A 27,569-nucleotide genomic window follows, 5' to 3' on the forward strand; every position below is an offset into this window, starting at 1 on the left:
CGAAGTATTGAATGCTTAACTACCAGTCTTCGGCAGCGACTGAAACTAACTTTTGACAAATTCGCATATTATTTCCGCGTGCTCTTCCTTTACCCCGATAGTGACTAGTTGAGCCTTTGAGACTAACGAAAGGGATTCGCCATCCAGCTCGTGGTCTTGCAAAACTGACACTGTTTCACTCCAATTGTATTTCGCCAAGTGTGCTGCCAGCTGTTCAGCCTGTAAAAGTATGAATAAATTTCAATTAATACAGCAGAATACATAATGTAACACTTACTTACTTACTTAATATTATAAATATCAATGTAAGTCTGTTTGTTACGCTTTCACGCGAAAACTACTTAAACGATCCTCATGAAACTTTGTACACGTATTCTTGAAAGTGTTAGAAGTAATATAGGATACTTTTTATCCCGAAATTAAGCTCGGTTCCTTTGGGAGAGGGCATGAAAGTGAACGATTTTACACCATAACTCCGACAAATTATAACCGATTTAAATAATTATTTTTGTACTATAGAGGTTATAATATTTGTTCAATTTTGCTAAAACTTTGTTCATATCTGATGAATGTAGTTAGAGGTAGAGGACAAAACTCCTCAGCGGACAGCAGAAAACCCCTCGGCTTAGCGATACTGAATACTTGAATGCCACATCAACAAACAAAATCAAACGCAGACGAAGTCGCGGGCAACAGCTAGTTAAATAATATAAATAAATATACTACGACAGTACACACATCGCCATCTAGCCCCAAAGTAAGCGTTTCTTGTTTCGTGGGTACTAAGATGACTGATGAATATTTTTATGAATAATATACATAAATACTTATAATATACAAATAAACACCCAGATACTGCAAAACATTCGTGCTCACAAACATATTCCAGTTGTGGGAATCGAACCCACGGCCGTGGACTCGGAAAGCAGGGTCGCTGGCCACTGCGTCAGTCGGCCGTCCAGTATTCAAAAACTATGAGGTTTTCGGTTTAACAGATAAGTCTCAGAGACAGTACATAATGTACCTCTAAAGCCTGTGAAATATTATTGCGGTTCTCATTTACACGTTGTATAATAGTTTGGGTAACAAATCCTTAGCACATACGTTGGTGATGTATTGGTGAATTAAAAAAAAAACTTACCGTCCACGTCCTGACATCACTTGGGGCCAATTTACTAAACGGATTTTCTGAAACAAGATTTTTTTTTGAATATTTATTTAGATGATAATATAGATTATTATATAGATTCGATTAAACAGGCTTGCGCTGGAAGATTAGCAAGCCTTATTATATAAGTTGTGTGATTTTCAATCTTGCCTTAAATCTAAAATGAGGAAAATCGATCTTTTGCAAAGTGATAATTTGCATGCCGAAAACATAGACACTAATCGCGGGTTTATTTTAAGAACCGAACAAAATTGGGATGAAGTCTCGATCAACTCTCATCCACGTCACTTATATTTTGACTAGCGACCCGCCCCTGCTTGGCACGCTTGCATTACTGAACGTAGGCCAGCTTGGCGTGATTAATAATGAAGATTTATTTACTCGGCTAAGTTTGTGTGGGCTCTTATTAGACCAGGGCGCGTTTGGAACCCTCGTAGCTTTTTTTAAGTTATCACCATCCCCTTACAATTATGTAAACATATATGTATGAACGCTTCATAAGTGCCTGTGATAGGCCTACATGAATAAAGAAATTTTGAATTTGAATTTGAATTTAATGATTAGACGGGCGATTTATCTTTGAATTTCTTGGCCTTTATTTCCTGTAATACAAATAATAGTTCAAAAAACTAAAACCACGCTTGAAATCTACCTTTTGATTTAGTTTATTTATAAAAGCGTGATTTAAAATTTTTCTTAAACTATCATTTTTATTGTAGCAAAATTAATCGGTTACCCATACGCCACCAAATTTGGTAATATTAGAGGAAACGGCTAAAGATAATGGTTGGGAATTAAAATTTGCCTAATTCCTGCCTTATCGACTATAGGTGAAAATTATAGAAGTTAACAAAAATATTATTGTTTATTTGTTTATTGTTATTAGGTACACAAAACAGGTAATAACTAAAAGTAGATCTAAATATAAGTAATAACAAGTTTTGTTCTAAGCTACAACCCAAAGTATGTGTACACAACTTGGAATTAAATTAAACAGAAATTAGAGATAAAATTAAAGTTGAAACAAAAAAGAAACACTTAAATAATAATATATATATTATTTCCCTAAAGATTATGTGGAATAGTGCTTAATAAATTGATTTTTAAAAATATTTATCCTTTTGTTAAAAATGTATGTATGTATGTTGAAATATACAATCTTATCGAATTAGTATATTTTTATCGGTCCTCGATATATCTACAAAGTTTTAAAGAAATCAGACCGTTTGAAGGGGGTCAAAATAAAGTTCAAAAGGGTCAGTTACTAATATACAAACAAACATACAGGTGAAGATAATAGCGAGTAAAAATTTTCCTTTTGAATCAATCTATTGCTAAAAACTGCATTAAAGTCCGTTGCGTAGCTTAAAAGATACGTACAAAAAGCGGGAGCGACTTTGTTTTATACTATGTAAAGAACATTTTCGCTTTTGGGTCACATATTATTTACTTAATGTAAAGTAAACTCACCGTTTTCATCATTCGTTTTGCATTCGTCTGCTTCAGCTTCCATATTCTCACACTCCTTTATATTAAGATGGGATATGTCCAATATTTTACTATTATCTTTGACAAACTCCCTGTCGCGTTTTACGCTATCCTTGTTTTCTTTTTTCGACTCCTCGGAGTTGTTATAGAATGTCTTTTCTTTGAGTGGTTTTCTTATCTGTAATAAAGAATTCATTTTAAATAACTTTAAGTAATACATATACATATTTTAAGTAATTTAAATATCACTTGCTTCAAAGGTTAAGGAAAACATCGCGAGGACACCCGCATGCCTGAGAGTTCTACGTAATGTTCTCAAAGGTGTGTGGAGTCCACCAATCCGCAAAGGGTTAGCGTGGTGGACTACGGCGGTACGGTATGATGATGAATACATATACACAATTTCAGAACTACAAATAAGTCAATATTTAAAAAATGAATATGTAAGTGCGGCTATTTGTTTATTTGTAGCCATATTGAAACAACCCAGGTCACCGGAATTTCGAAAAGAGAATAGACAAAAATCTAAATTTCACAATCCACATGAACAAGTGAACTTAATAATCTGTTTCAGAAGCGTATGAGATTATGCGTGCGAGGGACCGCGATGTGATAAAGCTGTTTTGTACACTTATCCGGCACGAAGGACCATATTTATATTTATTAAACCCCAAAACAAAAAGGACGGTGTGCATGCGCGTATGTGTGTTTGTGTGTGTGTGTGTGTCGGTGTGCGAATAAATTAAATTATAAGGACAAACTGAGTATGTCTATCTGTGGAATCCTAGCTCCAAAACGGATGAATCAATTTTGATTTTGTTGAATGACTGATTACATTGTTTTTTTTTGAAAACTCCGTCAATATGGTTATACAATGAAAGGAATTGACTATTAGAATACTGTTCACTATATCAGATTTGAAATACAAGATGGCCGGCCGCCACCTCAAAATGGCAAATTACCTTTTTTTGCATAACTTCCTCAATACGCATAGGGAGTGGGTGTCAAATGAAAGAGCCGGACTGGTAGAACCATGTACAGTGTATTGAAAGTCGGGGGTTTTCAAACTTTTAATTTATATATTATGAACAATTCACATCCGGCTCGAAGGACCATTTTTATGTTTACTGGTCTGGCCCTTGACGCCATCCTTGAAACAATTGGCAATACTTCGGAGCACGTACATTACAATAGACACGGGCGATGTGATGCATATAGTAGTTCCAGTTACAGAAAGTTTGCGCTTGTCTGAGTCTAAGAACCATAATATACTTCGCGTATGGGTCGTTCCCATGGAGGCTGTAGAAACAATTTTATTAACAAAAGTTTGTAACGTAATAAATGTCTATTTAATTACGTTACATAAATTTTATAATAATATTGTTGGAATTTGCGCGCGGGCAATCTTCCGAAATGTCGCGAAACTGGTATCCCGGCGCGAGGGGAGCGGTACGCGGGGACCAACCGCGCTCGCGGCTTTCTAACTTCGCACGGCTCGTGAGTCGCCCAGGTCTCTGCTAGAGGCTGGACGCCGCGCGGCCGCTGTGCGGCCGCCGCCGCGTTATTTTTCTTACGAGTCTCACTTGATCGCTGTTTTGTTATCCTTAGACCTTAGGGATACTTACCCTCGATCTAAACCCCGTGTATCGGGTAAGTGTTGAACGATTCCTTAAAGTTTAGACGTTAGAATAATATCTTTTAATTAGGTAAATTACACGCATGTGGGTCGGCCATTACGCTCGTTGCCTTTGTTCTTTGTTCTCGCACATTGACCCATGCAATCGATCATATTTGGCTTAATCCTTGCATATTCTTTGTTAAAATTTCATCTAAATGTTTTAATTCCTATTTTTTTTATAATTAAGTCCCTATTTCCATAAATTCCCAGATTCTCATACTATAGTAGTTCTCTGTATTTTGCTAATAACCTCACGTACCTTTTGCTATTTGCTATCTTTTAATTAATATTAGTCTTAATGTCTTTTGTTTTATTTTAATGCTTCTCACGCTCTCATAATGTAAACTCCGTCTGATTGTGAACAACGCATCCGCCATCTTGCGCAGTGCTTGCCGCTTAGCTGAGCCACGTGTTCGCAATCAGACGAGTTGAAGCGGAATTATTTTCACACGCTGGACGAAAATTCCAGGGTTCGAGTTTCGAGTCTCAAGTTCGAGTTTCGAGTTTCGAGTCTCAAGTTCGAGTTTCGAGTTTCGAGTCTCAAGTTCGAGTTTCGAGTTCAAGTTTCGAGTTTCAAGTTTCAAGTTCCGGGTTCGACTCCCTGTTGTTGTCGACGTCACCTCCGACGCCGATCTCCGGGTGCAGCTGAAGACCACCTCGTCTTCGCCTGCCTCGCCTCAAGTCTCAAGTCTCAAGACTCCCTGTTGTTGTCGACGTCACCTCCGACGCCGATCTCCGGGTGCAGCTGAAGACCACCTCGTCTTCGCCTGTTCCTTCTGGGCCAGTGTTACGGTTAAGTACTCGCCACCGCGAATTTTGGAATTAATTTATTTGACCGGCCTAATTTACTAACTATATAACTTGCGCCCAGCGACACTAACGTCTAAACTTTAAGGAATCGTTCAACACTTACCCGATACACGGGGTTTAGATCGAGGGTAAGTATCCCTAAGGTCTAAGGATAACAAAACAGCGATCAAGTGAGACTCGTAAGAAAAATAACGCGGCGGCGGCCGCACAGCGGCCGCGCGGCGTCCAGCCTCTAGCAGAGACCTGGGCGACTCACGAGCCGTGCGAAGTTAGAAAGCCGCGAGCGCGGTTGGTCCCCGCGTACCGCTCCCCTCGCGCCGGGATACCAGTTTCGCGACATTTCGGAAGATTGCCCGCGCGCAAATTCCAACAATATTATTATAAAATTTATGTAACGTAATTAAATAGACATTTATTACGTTACAAGTTCAAGACACGTGAAACCTTCCTAGTGGTAGAGCTCTTTGTCACAGAGCTCGTCTACGAAGAAGATACCTCCATGCTTATTTCTGCCGCCAAGCAGCATCGTTGTATCCCGGTCTGAAGGGAGGTGGTTGTCAGTGTAGTTAGAGGCACACGAGGTTTAACACCTGGGCACAGGGCGGCATTTCGGTACACTTTGCCATAAAAAGCAACAAATCTATTAAATCAAACTATAATATTAAACCGCGTTCATGGATTTTGGAAAAAGAAAATACTACTGCTAAATCCTGCATAAATTATTAGGCAATGAAGTTTCCAAACGTTTTATTTGATACAAAATAAATTCTACTCACCGGAAACGCAATATTTGACTCCTGAATAACAAATCCACCAAGCACATGTGTAAGTATATAGCCTCTTTCTTCCTTAACCTCAGAAGATGTTTCTGCTTTCACTTTAACGTTTGGTTTAGATTCTGTTTTTAATTTAATAACCTCTTTGGGCGGTTCCGCCGAAGTACTTTCACTTTCAGTAGTAATTTCACTTTTGATTTCTACCTTCACTTTAGACTTATTACTATCTTCCAAATTATACCGTGTTTTCGCAATATCTTTTTTGACTTCTGGTATTTCTTTATCTATTTCTTTTTTGATTTCCGTTTTTTCTTTAATTGTTTCATGACTAGTTTCAGGTAGTGGTTCATTGATTAAAGGCATATGTGGATCGGTGTTATTTGCTGTTGTTTCCGTTTTGGTGTTAACAACTGGTAATACTATGTTTGGTTCAGGATTACTAACTACTGTTTCAATTTTAGGTGGTTCAGGGACATTATCTTTGTCAGTTAATATTCTACCCCTTGCTTGTACATATACAGTGTTTCTAATTAATTTCTCTTTGTCGGTTTGTGTTTCAGCTAAAGACTCTGGTATTATGTTAATCATATTTCTTACATTATTCGTAGTTTCTGGCATCTGTATACTTAGTGTATTGCTTCGGACAGGTTTAGCTAACTCCTCTATTAGTTTAGAATTCTGAGAATTAGAATTTAAAGGAATTATTTGCATATTATTTATAGTTATCCTTCCAGATGGTCTGTGAATAGGACTTGTATTAACGCCAACGTCAGCAGAATTACTTGTATTATATGATTCATTTTGTATTTGTTTTATCATAACGGGAGCCTCTGTTTGGTTATTATTAGTAACTCTTCTATGTACCTCATCAGGAGATTCGCTTTTTCGTTTTCTATTAAATAGGAAGTTATTGCCTTCAACTTTTAAATTACTAAGTGTTGTATTAACATTTGATACGGGAACTGAATTTGGCATGATTTTTCTAGGAACATTATTCATTGATATTATATTTGGCATTGTGTGTTGTGCTTGAATACTTGTCGATGGTTGCATAGGGAGCAAATTAGGCGCATTACTCCTAACTTGGTTAGTCCTTGGCTGTATTGGTCTGTACGTTTGTTGTATATTCTTTGCAGCTGGAATAGGGTTAACTATATTGAAATTTGTCGCACTGGTTCCCTTATTCGCAGTATTAACTTTTCTAGTTTCATCAACATTGAATATAGTATTTGGATATGCTTGTTGTATATTAGATGCAACGTTTTGTTGCACTGGTCGTATTTGGTTAACGTTTTGTTCAAATGTTTGTGGCACTCTTTGTATATTATTTTGTACGCTATTTGGCACCATGGTGATGGTTGGCTGGGATGAATACCTTGGCTCTTGCTGCACCGTCTGTGGCATTTGATGTCTGTAGATATTTTGCACTTGTATTTCTTGCGGTTTATTTATGAGTTCATTTGGATTGATTTGATTGGGTGCCATCATTCTGCTCATGCTGTTATTTTGGTTTTGGGCATTCACTATGTTAACTTGTTGTGACATTGGTGCAACGTTGGACACCATTCTCGGATTTTGTATTGTAGCCATATTGGGCGGCATCGGTTGCATGTTTGTCATCATATTGGGCATTATTTGCAACGGCCGTATCTGCTCCTGTGGATTCGGAACAAACATTTGCTGCATATTTTGGTAGCCATAGTTCTGGATGTACAATTGATTCTGGTCTATATGTTGTTGTGGCGTAGGCATATAATTCGTTGGCACATGTTGGACGTAGATAACTTGGTTTTGCATCTGTCTGTTCTGGATCCATGGTGGTGTGTTTTGATGGTTGATCAGTATGGTTTGGTTTGGCTGTATTTGGTCACCTGAAAAAGTGCAAAAAAAAATGTATTAGATACCTTTTACACGACACATAGCAACTTAAGACTGTGGCTTGTTAAATTTGGTGTCAACTGAGATACAAAATAGCCCTGCCCTGGACATCTACGAGATGAGTTGAAGACTAGAACTCTTAGGATGAAATCTTACGATGGTTATTACGTTTTATGGCGGAGCACGAAACCACCAAGCCTCCGCGTGTGGAACAGACTATAAAGATTTAAGGTTTCACCATTCAAATTTAACACGGCTTGGTAAATAATAAATAAATTATATACTACGAAAAACACACATCGCCATCTAGCCCCAAAGTAAGCGTAGCTTGAATATAATACACATAAATACTTATAACATACAGATAAACACCCAGATACTGGAAAACATTCATGTGCATCACAGAAAAAATCTCCAGTTGTAGGCATCGAACCCACGGCCACTCAGAGGGTCGCTGTCGCTCGCCAACCGGCTGTCAAGTAAAAATTTAGAAATTATAAATTCCCAAATTGCTCCGCCGGTTTTCAAACGTTGGGCCACTTATGAGACCCAGCGCTCAAGTTCCATTGAGGTCAGCTAGTGGCGTGAACTTCATACATGCACAGAAGCATTGCATACCCAAATTATTTTATATGAGTCGTATTGGAGGGGAATTTTTGCCGTTTCATTCAATTTTCCTACTGTATGCATACCCTGGTTAGAAACCCAGTGCACGCCACTGAGGTCAGACCGCTACAATCCTAAACTGCGTTATCGCTTATATCCAGGTGAGTCTTTAGAAGCAGTAGAGCAATTTGTAACAGAGCTCGTCCGAGGAATTTGTACTACAGTGCTTATTTCTGCCGCTAAGCAGCATTGTTGCTGCCCTGCTTTCTGAGTCCAAGGCCGTGGGTTCGATTCCCACAACTGGAAAATGTTTGTGTGATGAGCATGAATGTTTTTCAGTGTCTGGGTGTTTATATGTATATTATAAGTATTTATGTATTATAATAAACATATTCAACAGCTATCTTAGTACCCATAACACAAGTTACGCTTACTTTGGGGCTAGGTGGCGATGTGTGTATTGTCGTAGTATATTTATTTATTTATTTATAATGCTTAGCCTTGCTCTATTGTTCCGGTCTGAAGGGCGCGGTTGCCGGTGTTATTATAGAAACACGAGGCTTCACACCTACGAGTCGGGTTTTTTTTTAATATTAATAGCAGGAAAACGAGCAAGTGGGTACCCGATGTTTAGTTATCACGCCGCCCATGAATGTCTGCAGCACCAAAGGAGCCATAGACGCGTTTGCGGCTTTTAAGAGTTTGTTTATCCGCCCCTTGAATAACCCTAGATTGTATTTTGAAGCCAACAAATCGGATGGGAGATTGTTCCATAACTTGCAAGGGCTCGGTAAAAATCTGGTATTGCGAATAGTAGAAGAATACCAGGCATCCAAATGATGAGGATGGAATTTTTGAAGTTATACTTCTTTTGGCGCGTTAGGGAAAAATAATGAGAGTAAATTTTTACGATGCGCGCGCACACCGTCACATAAATCGACACCCTGAAGTTAGCTATAAGATTTGAGTGTACACTTTCAATTGCCCAAGTCTGCGGGCTCACTCCGGTGATTTAATTCAATTGTCCAAAAACCTCAAATTTCAATGTTCAGTGAAACTTGGTTGTACGATTATAAGTCTATTGACATTCCAAATTTAATTATGTTTATTTTGTTAAATTTTCTTTAGTTATGTAGAAATATTTTAGTTGTGATATTTAAATAACTTTATTTGACTAGATAATGCGTTATAATAAAACTTTATATGTATTAAATACCCATTTTCTATTGTTAGTGTCGTTTTTTCTACAAACGTAAAATAAGGCGAAAGATAAAAATTTTGAAATGATTTCTATCTTGTTACGCCAAAGTATAACTTCTAACGCGTGTACGTAAGTACACACAATTTTTATCTTTTTTGGCGTGAAGTGCGGTCAGAGAAAAGCGAAGGAGGTATCAATGCAAACAACTCTTCGGACTACTTTTAGCTTGATGGCAACTGTTTGCAGGATGTGTTCCTTGCATGCCCTGCGAAGAGTTGCTATGTATATAGGCGATGCTTTTCCACCTACATACACATCAGATGCACAATCTCCTTGGTCCATCAATTATTAACTATTAAAAAAAATAAAAAAAAGAGATACCCTGGCTACTTGAACTTGTAGGGAAAACGAAGTAAGTCAGAACTTAGGGTAGGCGAAATAGCAAGATTCTACCCATCTAAAAAGTCAACAAAATTCACTCACACTAAGTTAAGTCAAATACACGAGTAAAGAATGTATGTGTGTATTTTACTGACTCCTTGGATATTTGCGTTTACGTATGTACAGGCTACGCATCGTCGCTAGTCTGGCATAATAGGTCACTAGCATGTCGAGGTCATCAGTGACACGAACCCATAAGTTCCCAGCTCGCACCTCAAACTTTTCTAAGTTATTTTTTCTATTCTAGTCACCTTAAAGTTTTAAGTAATAAAAATATCACTTGCGCACCACTTCGTTACCACCAATCCGCACTGGACCAGCGTGCTAGACTACGGCCTTAAACCCTTCTCATTCTGAGAGCAGACCCGTGCTTTGTAGAGGGCCGATAATGGTTTGATGTGATGAAGGGTGCGGCTAGAGCAGTTTTCACTTCAAAACACACAATTGTTAGGATATCTGCCTTTGTGTGTACGTTTAGTTTAAAAAAAGAGGTTTATCTTCGTCCAGCCTTGTCAAAATTATGTATTTAATTTGTGGTCGGTGTAAGTGGGGGGGGGGGGGTGTCAAGTCACTACGTAAGAAGAAATAAATATACTAAGACAATACACACCGCCATCTAGCCCCAAAGTCAGCGTAGCTTGTGTTATGGGTACTAAGATGACTGATGAATAATATACATAAATACTTAGAATAAACATATAAACACCCAGACACTGAAAAAAATTCATGCTCCTCACACAAACATTTTCCAGTAGTTGGAATCGAACCCACGGTCTTGGGCTCAGAAAGCAGGGTCGCTGCAAACTGCGCCAATCGGCCGTCGAATAATATACTAAAGTTATTTTAATGTTAAAATAGTCCGATGCTTGAGTTGTACGTAAGTACCTACTCTCCGAGATGCAGAGCAATTTTACAGGCTTGAGTTGACAATGTTGAATGAATCGGGTGATATGTTCTGTCATAACTAGGACAAATCACCCTATCACCTTGAAGCCACCCTCCAACCACCCTTGAATCACCCTCGAACAGATCGAACGTTGGCGCCCACGTGACCTCCCGGCGTTGCTGTGGTTACCATTGCAGAATCGGAGCAACCTACGGACTCGAATTGTATACGTTCCTATTACACTGTGACTTCTGTGTGTGTAATTACTCTCAACTCTCTTACTTCACGGAGAAAACATCTTATTTTTCTAATGAAAATCTAAATTATAATTGTTTTTTAATTACAATAGCCCTTGGCTGCAATCTCAATTATATCCCCGGGGAAAGTATAAAAATTTTTCTACTCTCGCAGCTTTATCAAGTCTCAGAGAATTGTCGTACAAGTCGAAATAATATCCAAATAATATATGTGTTATAAACAACGGGGATAAACTTCTCCTATTACATATTCCCGCGCTTTAGCAGATGGATATCGATTATATCCATATTATATTAAGTAATATAAGTTAAGGGATACAATCGGGGGATACAATTTTTATTTCCTGCTGGTGGTATTAATGATGCAGTCTAAGATGGTAGCGGGCTAACGTGTTTGGGAGTATGCTAGTCACACCCCTAATCGGTTTTAACGCGTCATCGCGCCGGAACACTAAATCGCTTAACGGCACGTCTTTATCCCAACAGACCAGACCAGAGAAAATTCAGAAATTATAAATTCCCTACCGGGAACCGAACCAGGGACCTCCAACTTAAATTCACAGCGCTCACCGTTGCGCCAGGGAGATTACCAATATTATTATTAAAAATTAATAAAGACTCATTAGTCACCTACAAAAAAGTGTTGATATCATTTTTTACTTATCTGTGGCAGGTAATGAATTGCGTGTATAGCTAGCCATTATTTAGCAAAGATCAAAGCTAACGTAGGTAGGTACAAAAGTTACCTGAGTATGTGCCAAATCTCACATTCCTTCCTAAGTAATACAATTTTGTCTTTTTCGACAATATAGGTTAGCCCTTGACGGCGATCCAACCCCGGTGGTAAATGGTCTAAGATGGTAACGGGCTAACCTGTTATTTGTATGGCAGTTATATGCTGGGAAATAATTTGTTTTTTCGTAAAAAAGTAATAGGCCCGTTTTGACATTTGTCATCGCGACGTAACTAGTTATGAACCATAAGACTCGGGACTCGATACTCACGATAAATCAATTCAAGTTTGTATCAGTACTTGAATTATATTATTATGTATTGTAAAGTGTTCGTTCGTTCAAAGTATTCCTTTAACTTCACAACCAATACGCGTGACTGGCTGTTGATTATACGTCCACTTTTCAACATGTTGAAACAGAGTTAGTACTATATAACAACAAACACAAAAATCGAGTCAAATCACTATGTTTAAATTAATGTCCAAAATAGAAGAGCCATAGTTAACGTAATAGTAAACAATATATATCAAACTTAAACGAGCGCACAGTCAACTTTACAAGATGAGGAACGAAAAACTGCGCAGTGCGCGCGGAGACTCTTCAGTCATGTGCCGTTTGGTCAGATACATCAACTCACGACTCTTTATTTAGAACCCATTTTGAGAACCAAGCTCATTCTTTGCATTAAAGATTACTACACAAAATTTATTTTCGATATTCAGTAAAAAAATGGTTACAGCTCTAGTAAAAAAGAATACTCGCGATATATTATTTCATATTATTTAACGTACCAAGAAAATTTACGTATTTTTTAAAACACCGTATGTAGTTGATTTTTATTTTATTGTTTCTTTCAGTTTCGTTCCAAGTTACATTCAATGGTCTTGCACAAATGTCAAAACGGGCCTATTACATTTTTACGATTATAATGTGTTTTTACCGGAATACAGGAGAGTAATATATTTAAATTTGGATCTACCAATGCATAAGTTTAGAGAATGTGTTAAAACACATTTATTACAGCGAGGTTATTGTACAATTCTTAAGTTTCTTCGACCCAGTTGCATGGATCGTGGTCCCGTCGTGAAATATCGACAAATCCAAAATATTATCGTGGTATGTACCCGTTGAACTATACTTAAGAAATGTTGGTTAACCACGAAAATCTTAGTTTAAAATCTTTTATTATACAATTGATGAATTTCTTAATGACAAGGTTGCTTGGCTCCGCTTTCATCTCTCACAAGATAGAAAAATGAATTTTAAAATTTAAAATGTAAATTGTTGTTATTGGAAAAGAGCAACTGCTGAGTTTCTTGCCGGCTTCTTCTCGGTAGAATCTGCCTTCCGAACCGGTGGTAGAGTTCAAAAGTGCATATCACTTTGATAAAGCCTACTTGAAATAAATGAATTTTGTTTTTTTTTAATTTTAGCAGTTTATTTATAGATTTTCTAGTTAATTGAAGCCTAGCGGTGATAGGCTAGTGGCTTTGGCATTCCTCTCTTGGACACCGAGTTCGAGCCCAGGCACGCACCAGTGCCTTTTTGGAGTTACGTGCGTGTTTGATATAAGCAATTTAAATGTCGCTTGCTTTAAACGGTAAAGGAAACATCGTGAGGAAACCTGCATGCCTGAGAGTTCTCCATACTGTTCTCAAAGGTGTGTGGAGTCCACCAATCCGCACTAAGCCAGCACAAACCCTTCTCATTCTGAGAAGAGACCCGTGCTTTTTATTGGGCCGGTAATGAGTTGATGGTGATAAGATTAATAGAAGCTGAAAACAAGTAAGGATATATCCTAGTTTAGTTCAGTTATATAACCCTGATTGAATAACAAAGACTTCTATTTAAGAAATAGGTGTTGTATTCAGTAATTAAACACTGTTATACTTGCATCTGACGGCCGATTGGCGCAGTGGGCAACGACCCCGCTTTCTGAGTCCAAGGCCGTGGGTTCGATTCCCACAACTATAAAATGTTTGTGTGATGAACATAAATATTTTTCAGTGTCTGGGTGTTTATATGTTCCTGTATTATTCTTGTTTATGTATATATTATAAATATTTTATTGACGGCCGACTGGCGCAGTGGGCACCGACCCTGCTAACTGAGTCCAAGGCCGTGGGCTCGATTCCCACAACTGGAAAATGTTTCTGTGATGAACATGAACGCTTTTCAGTGTCTGGGTGTTTATATGTATATTATAAGTATTTATTTATATTATTCATAAAAAAAATATTCATCAGATATCTTAGTACTCATAACATCAACTAGGCTTACTTTGGGACTAGATGGCGGTGTGTGTATTGTCGTAGTATATTTATTTATTTATTTATTTAAAAAAAAAAATATATTATAGGCATTCATGTACCTGTACCTATTATTTTTATAAAAATATTTATCAGTCAACTTAGTACCCATGAAACAAGCTACGCTTACTTTGGGGCTAGATGGTGATTTTTGTATTGGCATAATATATTTATGGTTTATAAAAAAAAAAAAGGTTTTATTTATGTCCCTACAACATTTTTGACCACAACCGTTATTCGGTTAGCCGTTAAACCCTTACTGAGTTGCCTGTCGACTTTGACACTTTTCACAGACTCTCAGGTGCGTTCCGTTCTTACAACGGTTTCTGTGAGATTTTTCATGGGACTGCATATCTACCTAATACCTACATTATCGATCGAGGCTATAAGACTGATTTAGAAATCGCAAATGTGGCACTCATTCCCATCCCACTCGACCTAGTAACCCCACGTTATAATACCGACCCCTGTTCTATCTCACACCAAGGTACCCTAAAAGAGAACTATTCACGATCCCCCGTTGTGTATCAATACCCTAATAACTGAGAGCCGTACTCTTTGCACAAGATTTGAGCGCCCGCAATCGAGTAGTCGTTTTCGAGTATTGAAATACTTGAGCATCACATTAAAATAGGTCTTATTCACATGGTTTTAAAACTCAAAACACTATTAGTATTTGTAAAATAAAAATCAGATGCACGGTTTTAACAACTTAAATACTAGTAAGGTGTCCCTGTCTCCTCTTATAATATCAACCCTTTACCGGCCCAATGCAAGGCACGAGTCTCCCACACATAAGAAGCTGAGAAACCAAAACACGCTATAAGTATGCTAACTGTTGAGTTTCTTGCCGGCTTCTTCTCGGTAGCCTTCCGAACTGGTGGAAGAGTCACTACAAACAGACAGACTTGGCGTTTCAAAAGAGCTTATAAAGTAGGCCTACTTTAAATAAATGAATTTTAAATTTGTATCTTTACAATACTTCTACTTTTTTAAATATAAAAAAAGAAAAAAACCGCATCAAAATGCGACGCTTCGATAACACATAAACACAATTTTTTTTCAACTCTATCTAAACAATACGGGTCAATCGGGACTTTTCTAAACAATAACAATGTCACCCCAATCGCTCCCTTTACGAAAACTAATAATTCCTTCTTTTCTTATCTTAACTTAAAATCTTAAAGCATTCTGGCTACCTCTAAATAAGAGGCAGCCAGAACACTTTGCCAACATCATAAACATTACATATTAAATTGTCCGTCATTGTTCTATTCCGTACAATAAACACAGTTACAACACTCTTTTTGCGTCGACGGGCGTTAAAAATTTCTCTGGCTAGTAGGACTACTACGTAATGTGAAACCTTAAAGGGTATTTCGGTGGTGAAACCCTAAAACTATACGGAAACGCAATTCAATTCGCATAGTAAAGTTTTCGTAAAAGGTGTTGGCGAAAATTTTTATTTTCATTTCGTAACTGTTCGACCTTGAACTTTACAGTTCCTTGTATACCATTTGACGCGAACTCCCCTTTGATTTGCGTTTTACATCATTCCGAGAACACTTTTAATTCCAAGGAAACATTTTAGCTTCTGCCCGCGACTTTTATAAATACCGTAGGTCTAAAACTTCGCTCCTTAACAATTTTTAATTCTACCACGGGTACTATTTGAGAGATCGGAATAGAAAGTATATGTTCTTTTCCATAGCATAGGTGACATGCGTACCAAATTTCAAAGCTTACAGATTCTAAAATTCGATTCAAAGTCCATTTACATCAAAAAGGCCTACTTTATAAGAACTTTTGAAACGTCAAGTCAGTCTGTTGACATTACCACCGACTTGGAAGGCAGACTCCGCCGATAAGAAGCCAGCAAGAAACTCTGCAATTGTTTTTTCCAACATTAATCATCATCATAATATCCAACCCATTACCAGCCCGGGCACGGGCAGTGGCCTGCACTTCATACGTGCACAGAAACACTGCCTACCCTAAAAAGTTATATGACTCGTGAAGGAGGAGGATTTTTCCTATTTTTTTCTTTTTTTTATATATACTACCACACTACACGCAACGCCATCTAGTCCTATAGTAGGCGTAGCTTGTGTTATGGGTACTAAGATGTCAGATGATGAATATTTTTATGAATAGTATACATATAAACACCCAGACACTGAAAAACATTCATGTTCAGCACACAAACACTGTCAATTTTCTGCCAAGTTTTCGAATTATGCCTACCCAGGTCTAAAACTTAGTTCACGCCACTGTGCACGTTGTACACCTCGCTAAACCAGTGCGGATTGGACGACAGTAAGTTTGCGGGAGCTGGAAAAAAAAAAGATATACATCCGAAGATAATACACTCACCTGGCTGTACCAGCATTTGTGTCTCGTAGACCAGTCGCACGGGGCACAGCACCATTTGCTGACCCTGGTCTTGCACTCTGTGTGGATAACAACATATGTCAGTATCATCGACTATTTAACTATCCATTCTTGGAGTACTTTTCCTCTAAGTGTGCGTAAAAATATTTTAACAAAAAAAAAAAAATTATGCCGAACTCAAAACCTAATGCATAATTTAAAAAAAAAAAACATCGTTATCATCATGTCAACCAATGGACGTCTATTGCTGGACATAGGTCTTATGTATTTATCTACACATGGAAATCATGTCAATCATTATGCAATCTGGAACCACTGGGAAAGGGTCTCCTCTCTCAGAGGAGAGAGAATCAGAGCAATGGCCCAACTAGTTGCTTCAATGCGGATTGGCGGGCGACAACGAATTATCACATGTGATAATAACCGGGACACATGTCTTAACCTTCTCTCAGAACCAGTCTGAAGTTACTACAATTTCCTAACTACAGACTGGTTCTGGTAAACTCAATACTATTTGTTGCAACGACACGGGAATCGAAACAATCTTTGATTTTCACCAAATCTTTTTCTTTATAATACCACAAGTTAGCCATTAACTGCAATTTAAACTGCTGGTAAGTGGCGGGCAAACCTGTTAGGGAATATGGTAGTTAATATTAAACATATGCCCCTAATCAGTTTCTACTAGGCATCGTACCGAAACGCTAAAATTAGTGGCATGTCTTTGTCGGTAGGATGCATGTTCGAAGCCTCCCACCAGCCCGTTGGGGAACGCTCTAGCCACTAAACCAACGGGACATTAAATACAAAATAATGTATAAATAAACGTAAACAAAGACATAAAGCCGAGGATTCTATGAAAGTTGAACCTTCGCATCATTTTTCGCCGCGGCAGCAAACACTAAAATATCGCATTGCACTACGCAGCTTTCAAGTCAAAACGCTCAGCATTATACCTCCTAACGGTAACTTAGAGGTAGGAGGTTTCCCCGAAGGAAAGCAACGTGAGGAAATCCGCATTCCTGAGAGTTCTCTAAGGCATTAAACACCTTTTTATTTTGAGGGGAGACCTAGTCCGCGTTTTAAGGCATTCTATCAATCCCGCGGGAAACATTATCTACTTTTCCCTGGTATTAAAAAGTATCCTATGCCAGTTTTAGGATGACGGCTATCTTTATGGAAAATTTCGTCGAAATTGGTTTAGCCTATGATGGTCCACTGCTGGACTAAGGGACTCTCCCAAAGGGAGGCTTACCACGCTGAGCAGACGGGTTGGTGATCGCAGTAGATGGCACTGAGAATGCCGCTGTCCGATCTCCGTTATATTCCCTTCGTGGTCTCGTACGACACCCGCGGGAGTAGCTGAAGTGGTGACAACTGTATTCTCATTTGGCGTTATCTCACAGCACAAAATGCTATATTTTTTTAAATCCCCCGGGAACGTTACTGGAGCATTTTTTTAAGAAAAAACTATCGTACGTTCATCTCCAGGATCCAAGTTATATATGGACTAAATATCATCGAAATTGGTGCAGTAGATGACGCGTATATAGGTAACAAACAAATGTAATTATCGCCATCACTACGCACTGCTATGTACACATTTTGTATATAATCAACGCATCGAAAGTGCCTTTATGAATAAAGAATTATTTGACTTTGACTTTCACAAACAGACACACTCGCTTTAGTAGTGTTAGTATGGATAGTGCAGTGCTTTTCCTTAAATAACATAGTTGAAACATAAAATATAGTATTGGATATCATGTGCATGGCTACTTTTAGACCTCTATATTTGTGTAGAACGGAATCGGCACAGCTTTATCGATCCCATTGCTGAGGATGAAATTTTAATGTATGTGATATCTATTGTATAGTTCTAATTTAAGAACAGAGACCTTACTTACGAGTACATCGCTAAAGTAGGCAAACGGACTTGACTTATTATATAAACAATAAGTATTTTGCAGTTTTTTAAGAAAAGAAGGTATAAGTATTATAAATTTTAAAGATCATTTATACATCATAAGACAAGTTAGGAAAAATTGAGTAGCTAAGTATCAATTTTAGATTGAGGTAAACGTACCCTTGAACATGCTCCTGTTGATAAACGGGCTGCTGCATCTGTGGATAAAGAACAAAAAAAGAAGTTAATTTTTATTCAAATTCAAGATTCATTTATTTCAAGTAGGCCTAATTTATAAGCACTCTTGAAACGTCAAGTCAGTCTGTTTGTAGTGACTCTACCACCGGTTCGGAAGGCAGATTCCACTGAGAAGAGCCGGCGAGAAACTCAGGAGATTGCTCTTTTCTAACATCAACAATTTAAATTTTACATTTTAACATTCATTTCCCAAAACAACGTCGCTTCCCGCTGTCTGTTTGCCCCCTATATATGTTTGGATCTTTAAAATCGGATTTTGATACGGTTTTTTTATAGATAGAGGTTTATATGTATAATACATTGAAAACTAAGACTCCCGGAGGTATCTTTGCATCGTTCGAGTCCTTGTAAGACTGAAGTGTATCGAAAAAGCAGTCCTATTTATATCAATCCATTGATACCCAACCACTCAATGTCATTAACATTGGTTTTTAATCAAATTTGTAAAAATCATAATCAATTAAAAATAAATTTTTGGCAAATATGAATCTAAAGTTATCTTAAGTTTAATTATTTACCCACTTTATAAATTTAGTGTAACAACATAAATGATATGGAAGAGAAACAATGACTATTGAAGATTCTAATGCGATGTCGTAAATAGGTAAATATATTATTTTGCGCTTACATTGCAAACGCTGGCTTAACCATACGAGATAGATCAAAATAATGTCCTACGGTATTGTACATCTTTAAAAGGTCTACAAAATAGTTAGTGGTATATGTTTATCCCTAAAGGATAACCCAAAGTAACCATTTTTAGTTTTTACATTCAGCTGCCGAATCTGCTCAAATGCTTAAGCGCCGTAAATACTCCGTTATTTGTAATGACTACGTTTTTGCGGCGCTTGCGTTTGAGACTCTAGGGTCTTCGGACACGAAACATTTTATTAACATAGTGTCACAAAAATTGGTCCTTACGTCTGGTGACCCAAGAGCTGGCGCCTATTTAGCCCAACGGCTAAGTCTAGCTATACAAAGGGGCAATAGCGCCAGCAATTTGGGTACCATGCCCATAAGTGAACAGTTAGACGGCTTATATATATTATAAATATTAATTTTAGTTTGTAATTATTATTTCCATAGTTTAATAAAATAAAATGAATATAGTTTTTACATTTTAAAAGTAAAATTGGAGTTATTTACAAAACTATTTATTACAAACAATACATTATTGTTCATTATCCAATTAAATAAATATACTACGACAATACATACATCGCCATCCAGCCCCAAAGTAAGCGTTAAGCAAATCTCATTTTCCCTGTAATTAAGACTGTTTTGGCCCCCTCAAAGTCAATATCGGCACGGACCGCCACCGGCACTGGGCACGTCCAGCGAGGGGCTCTGGCCCGCTGGTCACTGCGCGTGCATGCAGACGTAAAGCAACTTCGAGGAGACCAGCAAGCAGACCGAGTCGCTCAAGAAGATGATGTAGGTGAGGCAGATGGTGAGCGGCGCCTTCATACTACTCCACCGCAAGCTTGTGTTATGGGTACTAAGATGACTGACAAATATTTTTATGAATAATATACATAAAACTTAGAATATACAAATGAACACCCAGACACTGAAAAACATTCATGTTCATCGCACAAACATGTTCCAGTTGTGGGAATCGAAACCACGGCAATGGATTCAGAAAGCAGGGTCGCTGCCCGCTGCGCCAGTCGGCCGTCATAAATACATTAGATACGTCGTGTATTTAATGTGGATCAAAATTGTCCTTTACAGCATATCATTAAAATTAATATCTTAGAGGATGTCAGAAATTTAAAAAACTAATAGGTGGGGTACACTATTGAATACATACATACAAATATCTACATACTAATACATAAACCAGACGATACAAATACAAAAATGCTATTTATAGGTAAATATAAAAAATAAATCTACTAATACATATTTTAACATAGTCGTACCATAAATACTTAAATATGAGTTTGAGTAGATAAATAAATAATAATATTCGTCTTTCCTGAGCGAGATAATGAGCCTTAACAGCATTTTTAAATATGCCCAATGACTTCGATTGTCTTATGTTTAATGGGAGTGCATTCCACAATTCAGTAGCTTTGACAGTGAACGAATGTTTATAAAACTTCGTTTTGTGGAACGGCATGCTCAAAGACAGCGTACGACTCGATCTAAGTTCGGACTGCACTCCAAGAAATTTAAACTTCTCCTTAAGATAAGAAGGAGTCTTATGATTAAATAACACACAGTACAGATTTTAATTCCAGAAAAACAAATTCAAATTACACACACTCTTAGGTACATACAATATAGCACCCGTGCAAAGCCGAGCGGGCGGCTAGTACGAGTAAACCAATTTCAATGCATTATTACGTACTTGCCTCTTTTGATATGGGATTTCATCGATTTTCATTGCAGCAACAGGGCCTAGGGCGGGGGTGCGGTATTCGATTTTTAAATAGGGGTTACTAGGCCAAGTGCATGCATATCATATGATAGGGCTCAATTTGCAGGATCAAAAATGGGATTAACTTTACAGTTTTTTACTTATCGTGAAATTACCTTATCTAAGTAGTATTATAGTCAGAAATATTAGATGTTTATTATTATTGTACCAACTTATACAGCCGGATATGGTGCAGTTGGCGGTGACCCTGCTTTCCGGGTCCAAGGCCGTGGATTCGATTCCCACAACTGGAAAAATGTTTGTTTAAGGTTTCTTACAATTATTATTTACAATCTCCCGCCAAAACTCACAGCCGTCCAGGTAGGTTCCAATCAATTTGATTGGTTCCCGCCGTTATCAGTCTGCCGGCGTTAACCAATCGGCGAATGACAACCGATCGTCTCGTTCAAAAATAAGATTAAATTAAAAAACAAGTGGAAAACATATCTCCAATTTCGTAACGCCATCTATGGACACATGTTGTAAATAGGGACAAGTAAAAGCAGAGATAAACGCAGATTTTTTTTATCATGGGCTTTAATTAAATAATATATATGAATAGAAATAAAAGAAAACTAATATAAATAAATACTTCTTTATGCACTTTATGAAAATCGGATTGGAATCGGATAATATTTTCCGTATGAAAAAAAAGTTGCGCGCGCACGTAGGCATAACAAAACGTAAGAAGTATCAATTATTAGTTACCTAGTGACTCTACTAATCAATAAGCAGTGGCGTGCACTTAATACAAGTACAAAAGCACTGCCTACCCTAAAACTTCTGTATGTCACATAAGGAAGAAGAGTTTTTTCATTTCATACCATCTTCTTCTTTATGCATATCCTGGCGAAAAACCCTGTGCACGCCACTGTCAATAAGAATTGCTTTAAGTTTTTATTCGTAGATTTTTTTTGACTAAGTTAATAATATACGACTACGACACGAATTAAAATCGTATATTACTGACTTAGTCAACAAAAAAAACGTGTGTGTACTCATATACACGCGTTAGACGTTTTACTTTGGCGTAACAAGATAAAAATCTTTTCAAAAAATTAAATTTACGTTTGTAGAAAAAACGAGACTAACAATAGAAAAAAGATGTTTAATACATTGAATAGTTTTATTATAACGCATTATCTAGATAAATAAAGTTTATTTAAATATCACAAAAAAATATTTTTACATAATTGAAGAAATTGAAATAAAAAGTTTGGAATACTAATAGACTCATTATCGGTTAACAAAGTTTCACTCAACATTAAAATTTGAGATTTTTGTACAATTGAATCTATTTCATTAGCGGAATTAGTCCGCTGATTTTGACAATTAAAAGTGTACACTCTCAAACCTTATAGCTAACTTCAGGTGTGCGCGTTTGTGACGTTGTGCGCGCGCATCGTAAAAGTTAACTTGCCGAAAGAAGTATAGCTTAAAAAAAACTTTTCATACCTAAATTACATACACACTTCTTATTTAATTCTACATTGATTAATATACCCATTAATTTAATATTTTACTATAAACCTATATAGTGCTCGAATATAATGATATTTTATGTCAAGAGCGCCATCTAGCGAGACATTTTGCAATTTCTGGACCATAATTATTACTAAGCTTATGGTTTTTATTAAATTCTACTATAAATCTTGTTATTATTGTATAGACATTGTACTATACATTGTTTTTCTTTTTCCTTTGTTTCCTACGTTTTTAAATATACCAAACATAAAAACACCTTAAATAATATATATATTTTTTTAATTTATTCAGCAATGTTGAAGCAATGTTTTAAAACTTAAATAATTAAAGTAATTAGATACTATAATAAAACTAAACTAAAATTAAATCTGTTAATATCCAAACTGAATACCCAATTAAATTACAAAACGAATTAATTAGTGGTTTTAAAAAAAGTTTACATGAAAAAAATGTTGTACCTAGCATAGTTTTAATTAATATAACAATGTATTTAACTGATCTCTCTTAGGTCCCAATGAATCGTTGATTTATTGGGACCTAAGAGAGATCGACATGTCTATGAGGACATTACATTAGTGTACGAAACTTTATAGAGTTTATGAAAAATACAGGATACTTGCCCACTCCCGGCAAACCTTTATTTTGGGGCAGTGGGCAAAAACTAGTGGTGCCCATTTATGACAACGTTGCCAAAAACTACGTTATCGACATATTATTATTATATTTTTTTTTTAATGGCTTGCGTTTGTACAAATTGGGTACGATTTACTTCGCCAATGTCACGTGGTATGGAGGAGACACGCTTTTGAGAATGATCGGTGAAATATGAGGAAGACCAAATTTTAATCTTGACGCATTTAAATAAGTAGCAGATTTTTTGCGTTATCGACATTATGGTTGCTGAATGAGCGACGACAACGTCGACAAAATAATGACAACGGCCATCCCCAATAAGGACGCAAGTAGATAACGCGTTTAATAATTCAACAAATTGATAAAACAGACGTTTCTGTCTCTGTAAATAACTGCTCATATGATTATTTGAATCAAAGGTTAATATAAATTTCATTCCCTATACTTCCTAGGGGTTTTTTTTGCATAAAATTTGTACCTTGAGATATCTACCTATCACAGAAATATGTTCACAAAATATTAAAAAAATGGCAGAGATATTGCTCATCTCCCAAAAAAATACAGAAAAATAAATAAATTAGTGAAAGTAGGTACTTCGCATATTCCAAAAAAACGGTTTATTTTTTATTTTACACAGTTTATGAGGTACCTAGTTATCAAAATCAATCAAATAAATTTTTAAGTTCTTACTGCAATAATTCTGAAATAATTAACGTTCATATTTAAAAAGGTTTACAGGAAAAATCAAACTATAAAACTATAGCAGTCTTTTTAGAAATCAGCAATTATTCTTTACAATAAAATAAGTCCCTCAGTGCCACGTGAAGGGGTTAGTTTATTTTTATTTTTGAGGCGTTCCATTAACTATTACAACATTTCCTAACAGGGTGAGGAACCATGTGTGCACGAGTCTGACTCACGCTTAGCAGTTTTTTTTATATCCGTATATAGTAGCTAACTGGTAGTGTACACATCAAAAATGCTAAATTATTTAACAACAAAAAAAAAGAAAAACTAAAACAGCAAAAAATTCGCAGAATTTACATCACTAAAGCAATCTTTATACTCCGGAATACAAAAGAAAAAAATACACAAAAAAACCCTTTCACTATCGCCGTCTTTCTCAAAGAATGTCTCTTTCCCCCGCCCTGTAAATTCGAAATGGGCTTCAAAAATATCACCCTATTTTTTTTTTTTGAATACTGTTCGATAAGTAGCCTTACGCACGTTTTATGGAAAATTAGACCCTATTGTAATGGAACAAGATATATATTTCTTTATCACAGTAAATGACAACGCAAATGTTAAGGTTTAGTTGAAATTGAACTTTATGTTTAAAGCATTTCAATTGAAATTATGGTGCATGTTTAGCTTATAATGGATGGAGTCCCCTACGGTAGACGGCAGACATTTTATTTTTTGTCAGTGATGTGATGATGTTCTAATTTAGTAACATAGATTTATCGATTATTTTTTGAGATTAAAAAATATGGAGGAAGTAATTTTCAGATTGGAATGTGGAACTCCGAAAAAAAAAGGTAGGTATTATGCATTTTTTTACAAAGCCATGTTAAAGTCAGAGTCATGACCCGGAAATTCCGTACCTTGGAAGGAAACGTACATACGTAATAGTAGCAAGGTCTTACAGTCAACTTAATTTTGGTTTCTGTCCATCCGTGCGTGCGTTATCAGACCTAATGAAACCCATATCACTTCTAAATGATGAAGCACAATACCTTGTACTTCATAAACCTGTAATATAAATCGGTGACCCAAATTAAAAAAGCTTAGCAAAAATATATAAATAAGAGACAAGCATAAATGAGATATGTTTTATAACTATCGCAAAGGACCTTGGAAAAAGGATCAGAAATTTAAATCTTTGTGGTTTCATCTGCTTTGCAACTTAAAGTTGTTACATCCAGAAACAGATTTTTAAAAGATTGTATTTGTAACTTTAGTATAATACCAATTTTGACTCAGCATTAACAAACAAATATTAATAACATAAGTTCAAACACAACTTTAAAAAAGACATAATTTGACTTAATTTGATTATATATTAATCTAACTTCAATTGAAAATTTCATTTTTCAATCAATACAAATGAATAATATTGAAAAGATTTTTTTCATTGAAGTTGACATGGGCTTTCAGCCACGTCATAATAGGTACGGCCTTTCCAAAGATTAAAAGTGTGGTGGACGCGGTAATAGCCTCGTTGTTAAGGCTGCTATCTCCAATCTAGGGCAACGACTTTAATCCCTGGCACGCACTTCTAACTTTAACGGTAAAGGAAAACATCATAAGGAAACCTTCGTGCCTGAGAGTTCCCCAAAAGGTTCTTTCTATTCGGACTCGGGCAACATGGTAGATTTCCCTTTCATTCTGAGGGGAGACCCGTATTTTTGTTTAGGAAACTGTATGCCAACCCTATTTTATTTATTCATTTACTTGCATCCATGCATTTGCATAGTCATGAGGCCTTGTCAAAAAATTGACTCTATCATACCTTATAAACATAAACCTAACAATTATTAATAAATAAACTGAAACTACTATTAATAATAAAGTATTTTAACTATTTTTAATAAATAAAAAATCGTCACTTGTTAACTAGGTTTACTAGAAGTGAACTGGATTTACTAGACTGCATCATCACTTACCATCAGATGAGATCGCAACCTATTGCAATTTTTTATAGCTTATAAAAACAAATTATAAATGATATGTACGCAATCGATTTTATGATTTACAAACAATAAAATAAAAATAAACCAAACATCGATAAATGTCGATAATCCAATCAAAACAAATTACAGCTCTACGACTAATATAGGGCGCCCCAGGGGCGCAACAAATCCCAAGCAGACTCTATAAATAAGTTGTATCAGTGAAAGAGACAGACGTACAACACTTCTGGAGCAAAAGAGAGAGAAAGATAACTCAGGTAAACGCGATATCCAAGAATTAATGGATTTTAGACTCTATAGCTGAGCTGTCAACTGTCACACTCAAAGTAATGTCATTTCCGATAAACAAAAACAATGACCTAAAAATGTTTGACTCAATATTTTTTTCTAGAAATAATACATATATGTAAAAACAATAAGCTACAAACATATTTCTAAAATTAATCAATTCATTAATAAAACTTATTTATAATGAAAAAAAAGCTAACTCTTCATACAAATGCAGCCGTAAACAAAAATAATTATTTTATCGAAGACACGAATTTGAAATTTGAAATGCAGTCCCGTGACGTCACAGACAAAACTCTCGGAACTAAATTTAGTGCAGTGACATACATCGACACAGGGAGCTAATAGCAACATGACGCCAAACACATGTTATCACTAACCAACGACATGTATTGATAAAGAAAACAACAAAACAGACTTACCATGGTCGATTTCCGGTCGCGAACTGGTCGAAACACCGAAAAAACTGTTCTAAATCGAATCACAACGCCCTAAATACGGGCACCTCGGACATCTTTCACGACGAAATGGCTGCTTCGATAACACCGTACACCCATTCCACGGTCGACCGCCTCGCTACCACGAGACGACTTAAGTTACAAAATGAACGACAGTATCGTTCCCTCGCGAACAAAAGCGTGAATTCCTGTATCGATTTTATGAAACCCGGACTACGTGGTAGCGGTTCCGCTTAACCAATGGTAGTGTTGTGAATACAGACGCATCGCATTGGACGGGACGTGTTTCGAAATTCAAACACGTGCCATGACCCCGTTTCTCTCCAACCAACTGAAAACAGACGCGACAGCATTATGCCCGTCTCTTTCATACTTATAAACAATTGGATATATATAAAAACGAGAGGCGCATTTACTTTTTTCCACGTCAAACTATAAGGTTGAGTAATAAACTGGCTTTGTGCACTTATTATAGTGAATTATGTATTTTAAGTCAACATGCTTAGAGTGCAAACTAAAACGACCAATGTGTCTGTTGGTGACGTCATCCTGTCACAATGGCTGATGTTTATATAATTAATTCATCGAGTTTTGGCTTATCTGCAAATCGAGCGTTTTCTGGCTTCATTTTATTGCACATTAAAGCAAAATATAGGTTCGTTTACCTCTATAATGCAATGAACAATGTGCACATAATGTAATAAAAATATAGGTTTGGATTTTGTATTTGGATAAAAGGTCAATTATTAGTTCTTAGGCTCAAGATTATTTATTGCAGGTTTGTAGAATAGAATAGAATA

General features: G+C 36.6%; 1 protein-coding gene across 1 annotated transcript; it reads right to left on the minus strand.

The window, feature by feature from the left end:
• Positions 1-26,987, minus strand: LOC120625326. The gene is made up of 7 exons (XM_039892361.1): positions 26,734-26,987; positions 18,710-18,747; positions 16,606-16,682; positions 5,921-7,791; positions 2,639-2,834; positions 1,142-1,188; positions 1-219 (listed from the first exon to the last, which is right to left on the minus strand). The coding sequence occupies exons 1-7, from the start codon at positions 26,734-26,736 to the stop codon at positions 46-48; spliced, it is 2,406 nt and encodes an 801-aa protein (XP_039748295.1). The 5' UTR covers positions 26,737-26,987; the 3' UTR covers positions 1-45.
• Between the last annotated feature and the right edge of the window lie 582 nt (positions 26,988-27,569).

This window comes from Pararge aegeria, chromosome 7 (genome assembly GCF_905163445.1).
Source record: "Pararge aegeria chromosome 7, ilParAegt1.1, whole genome shotgun sequence".
Lineage (NCBI taxonomy): Eukaryota > Metazoa > Arthropoda > Insecta > Lepidoptera > Nymphalidae > Pararge > Pararge aegeria.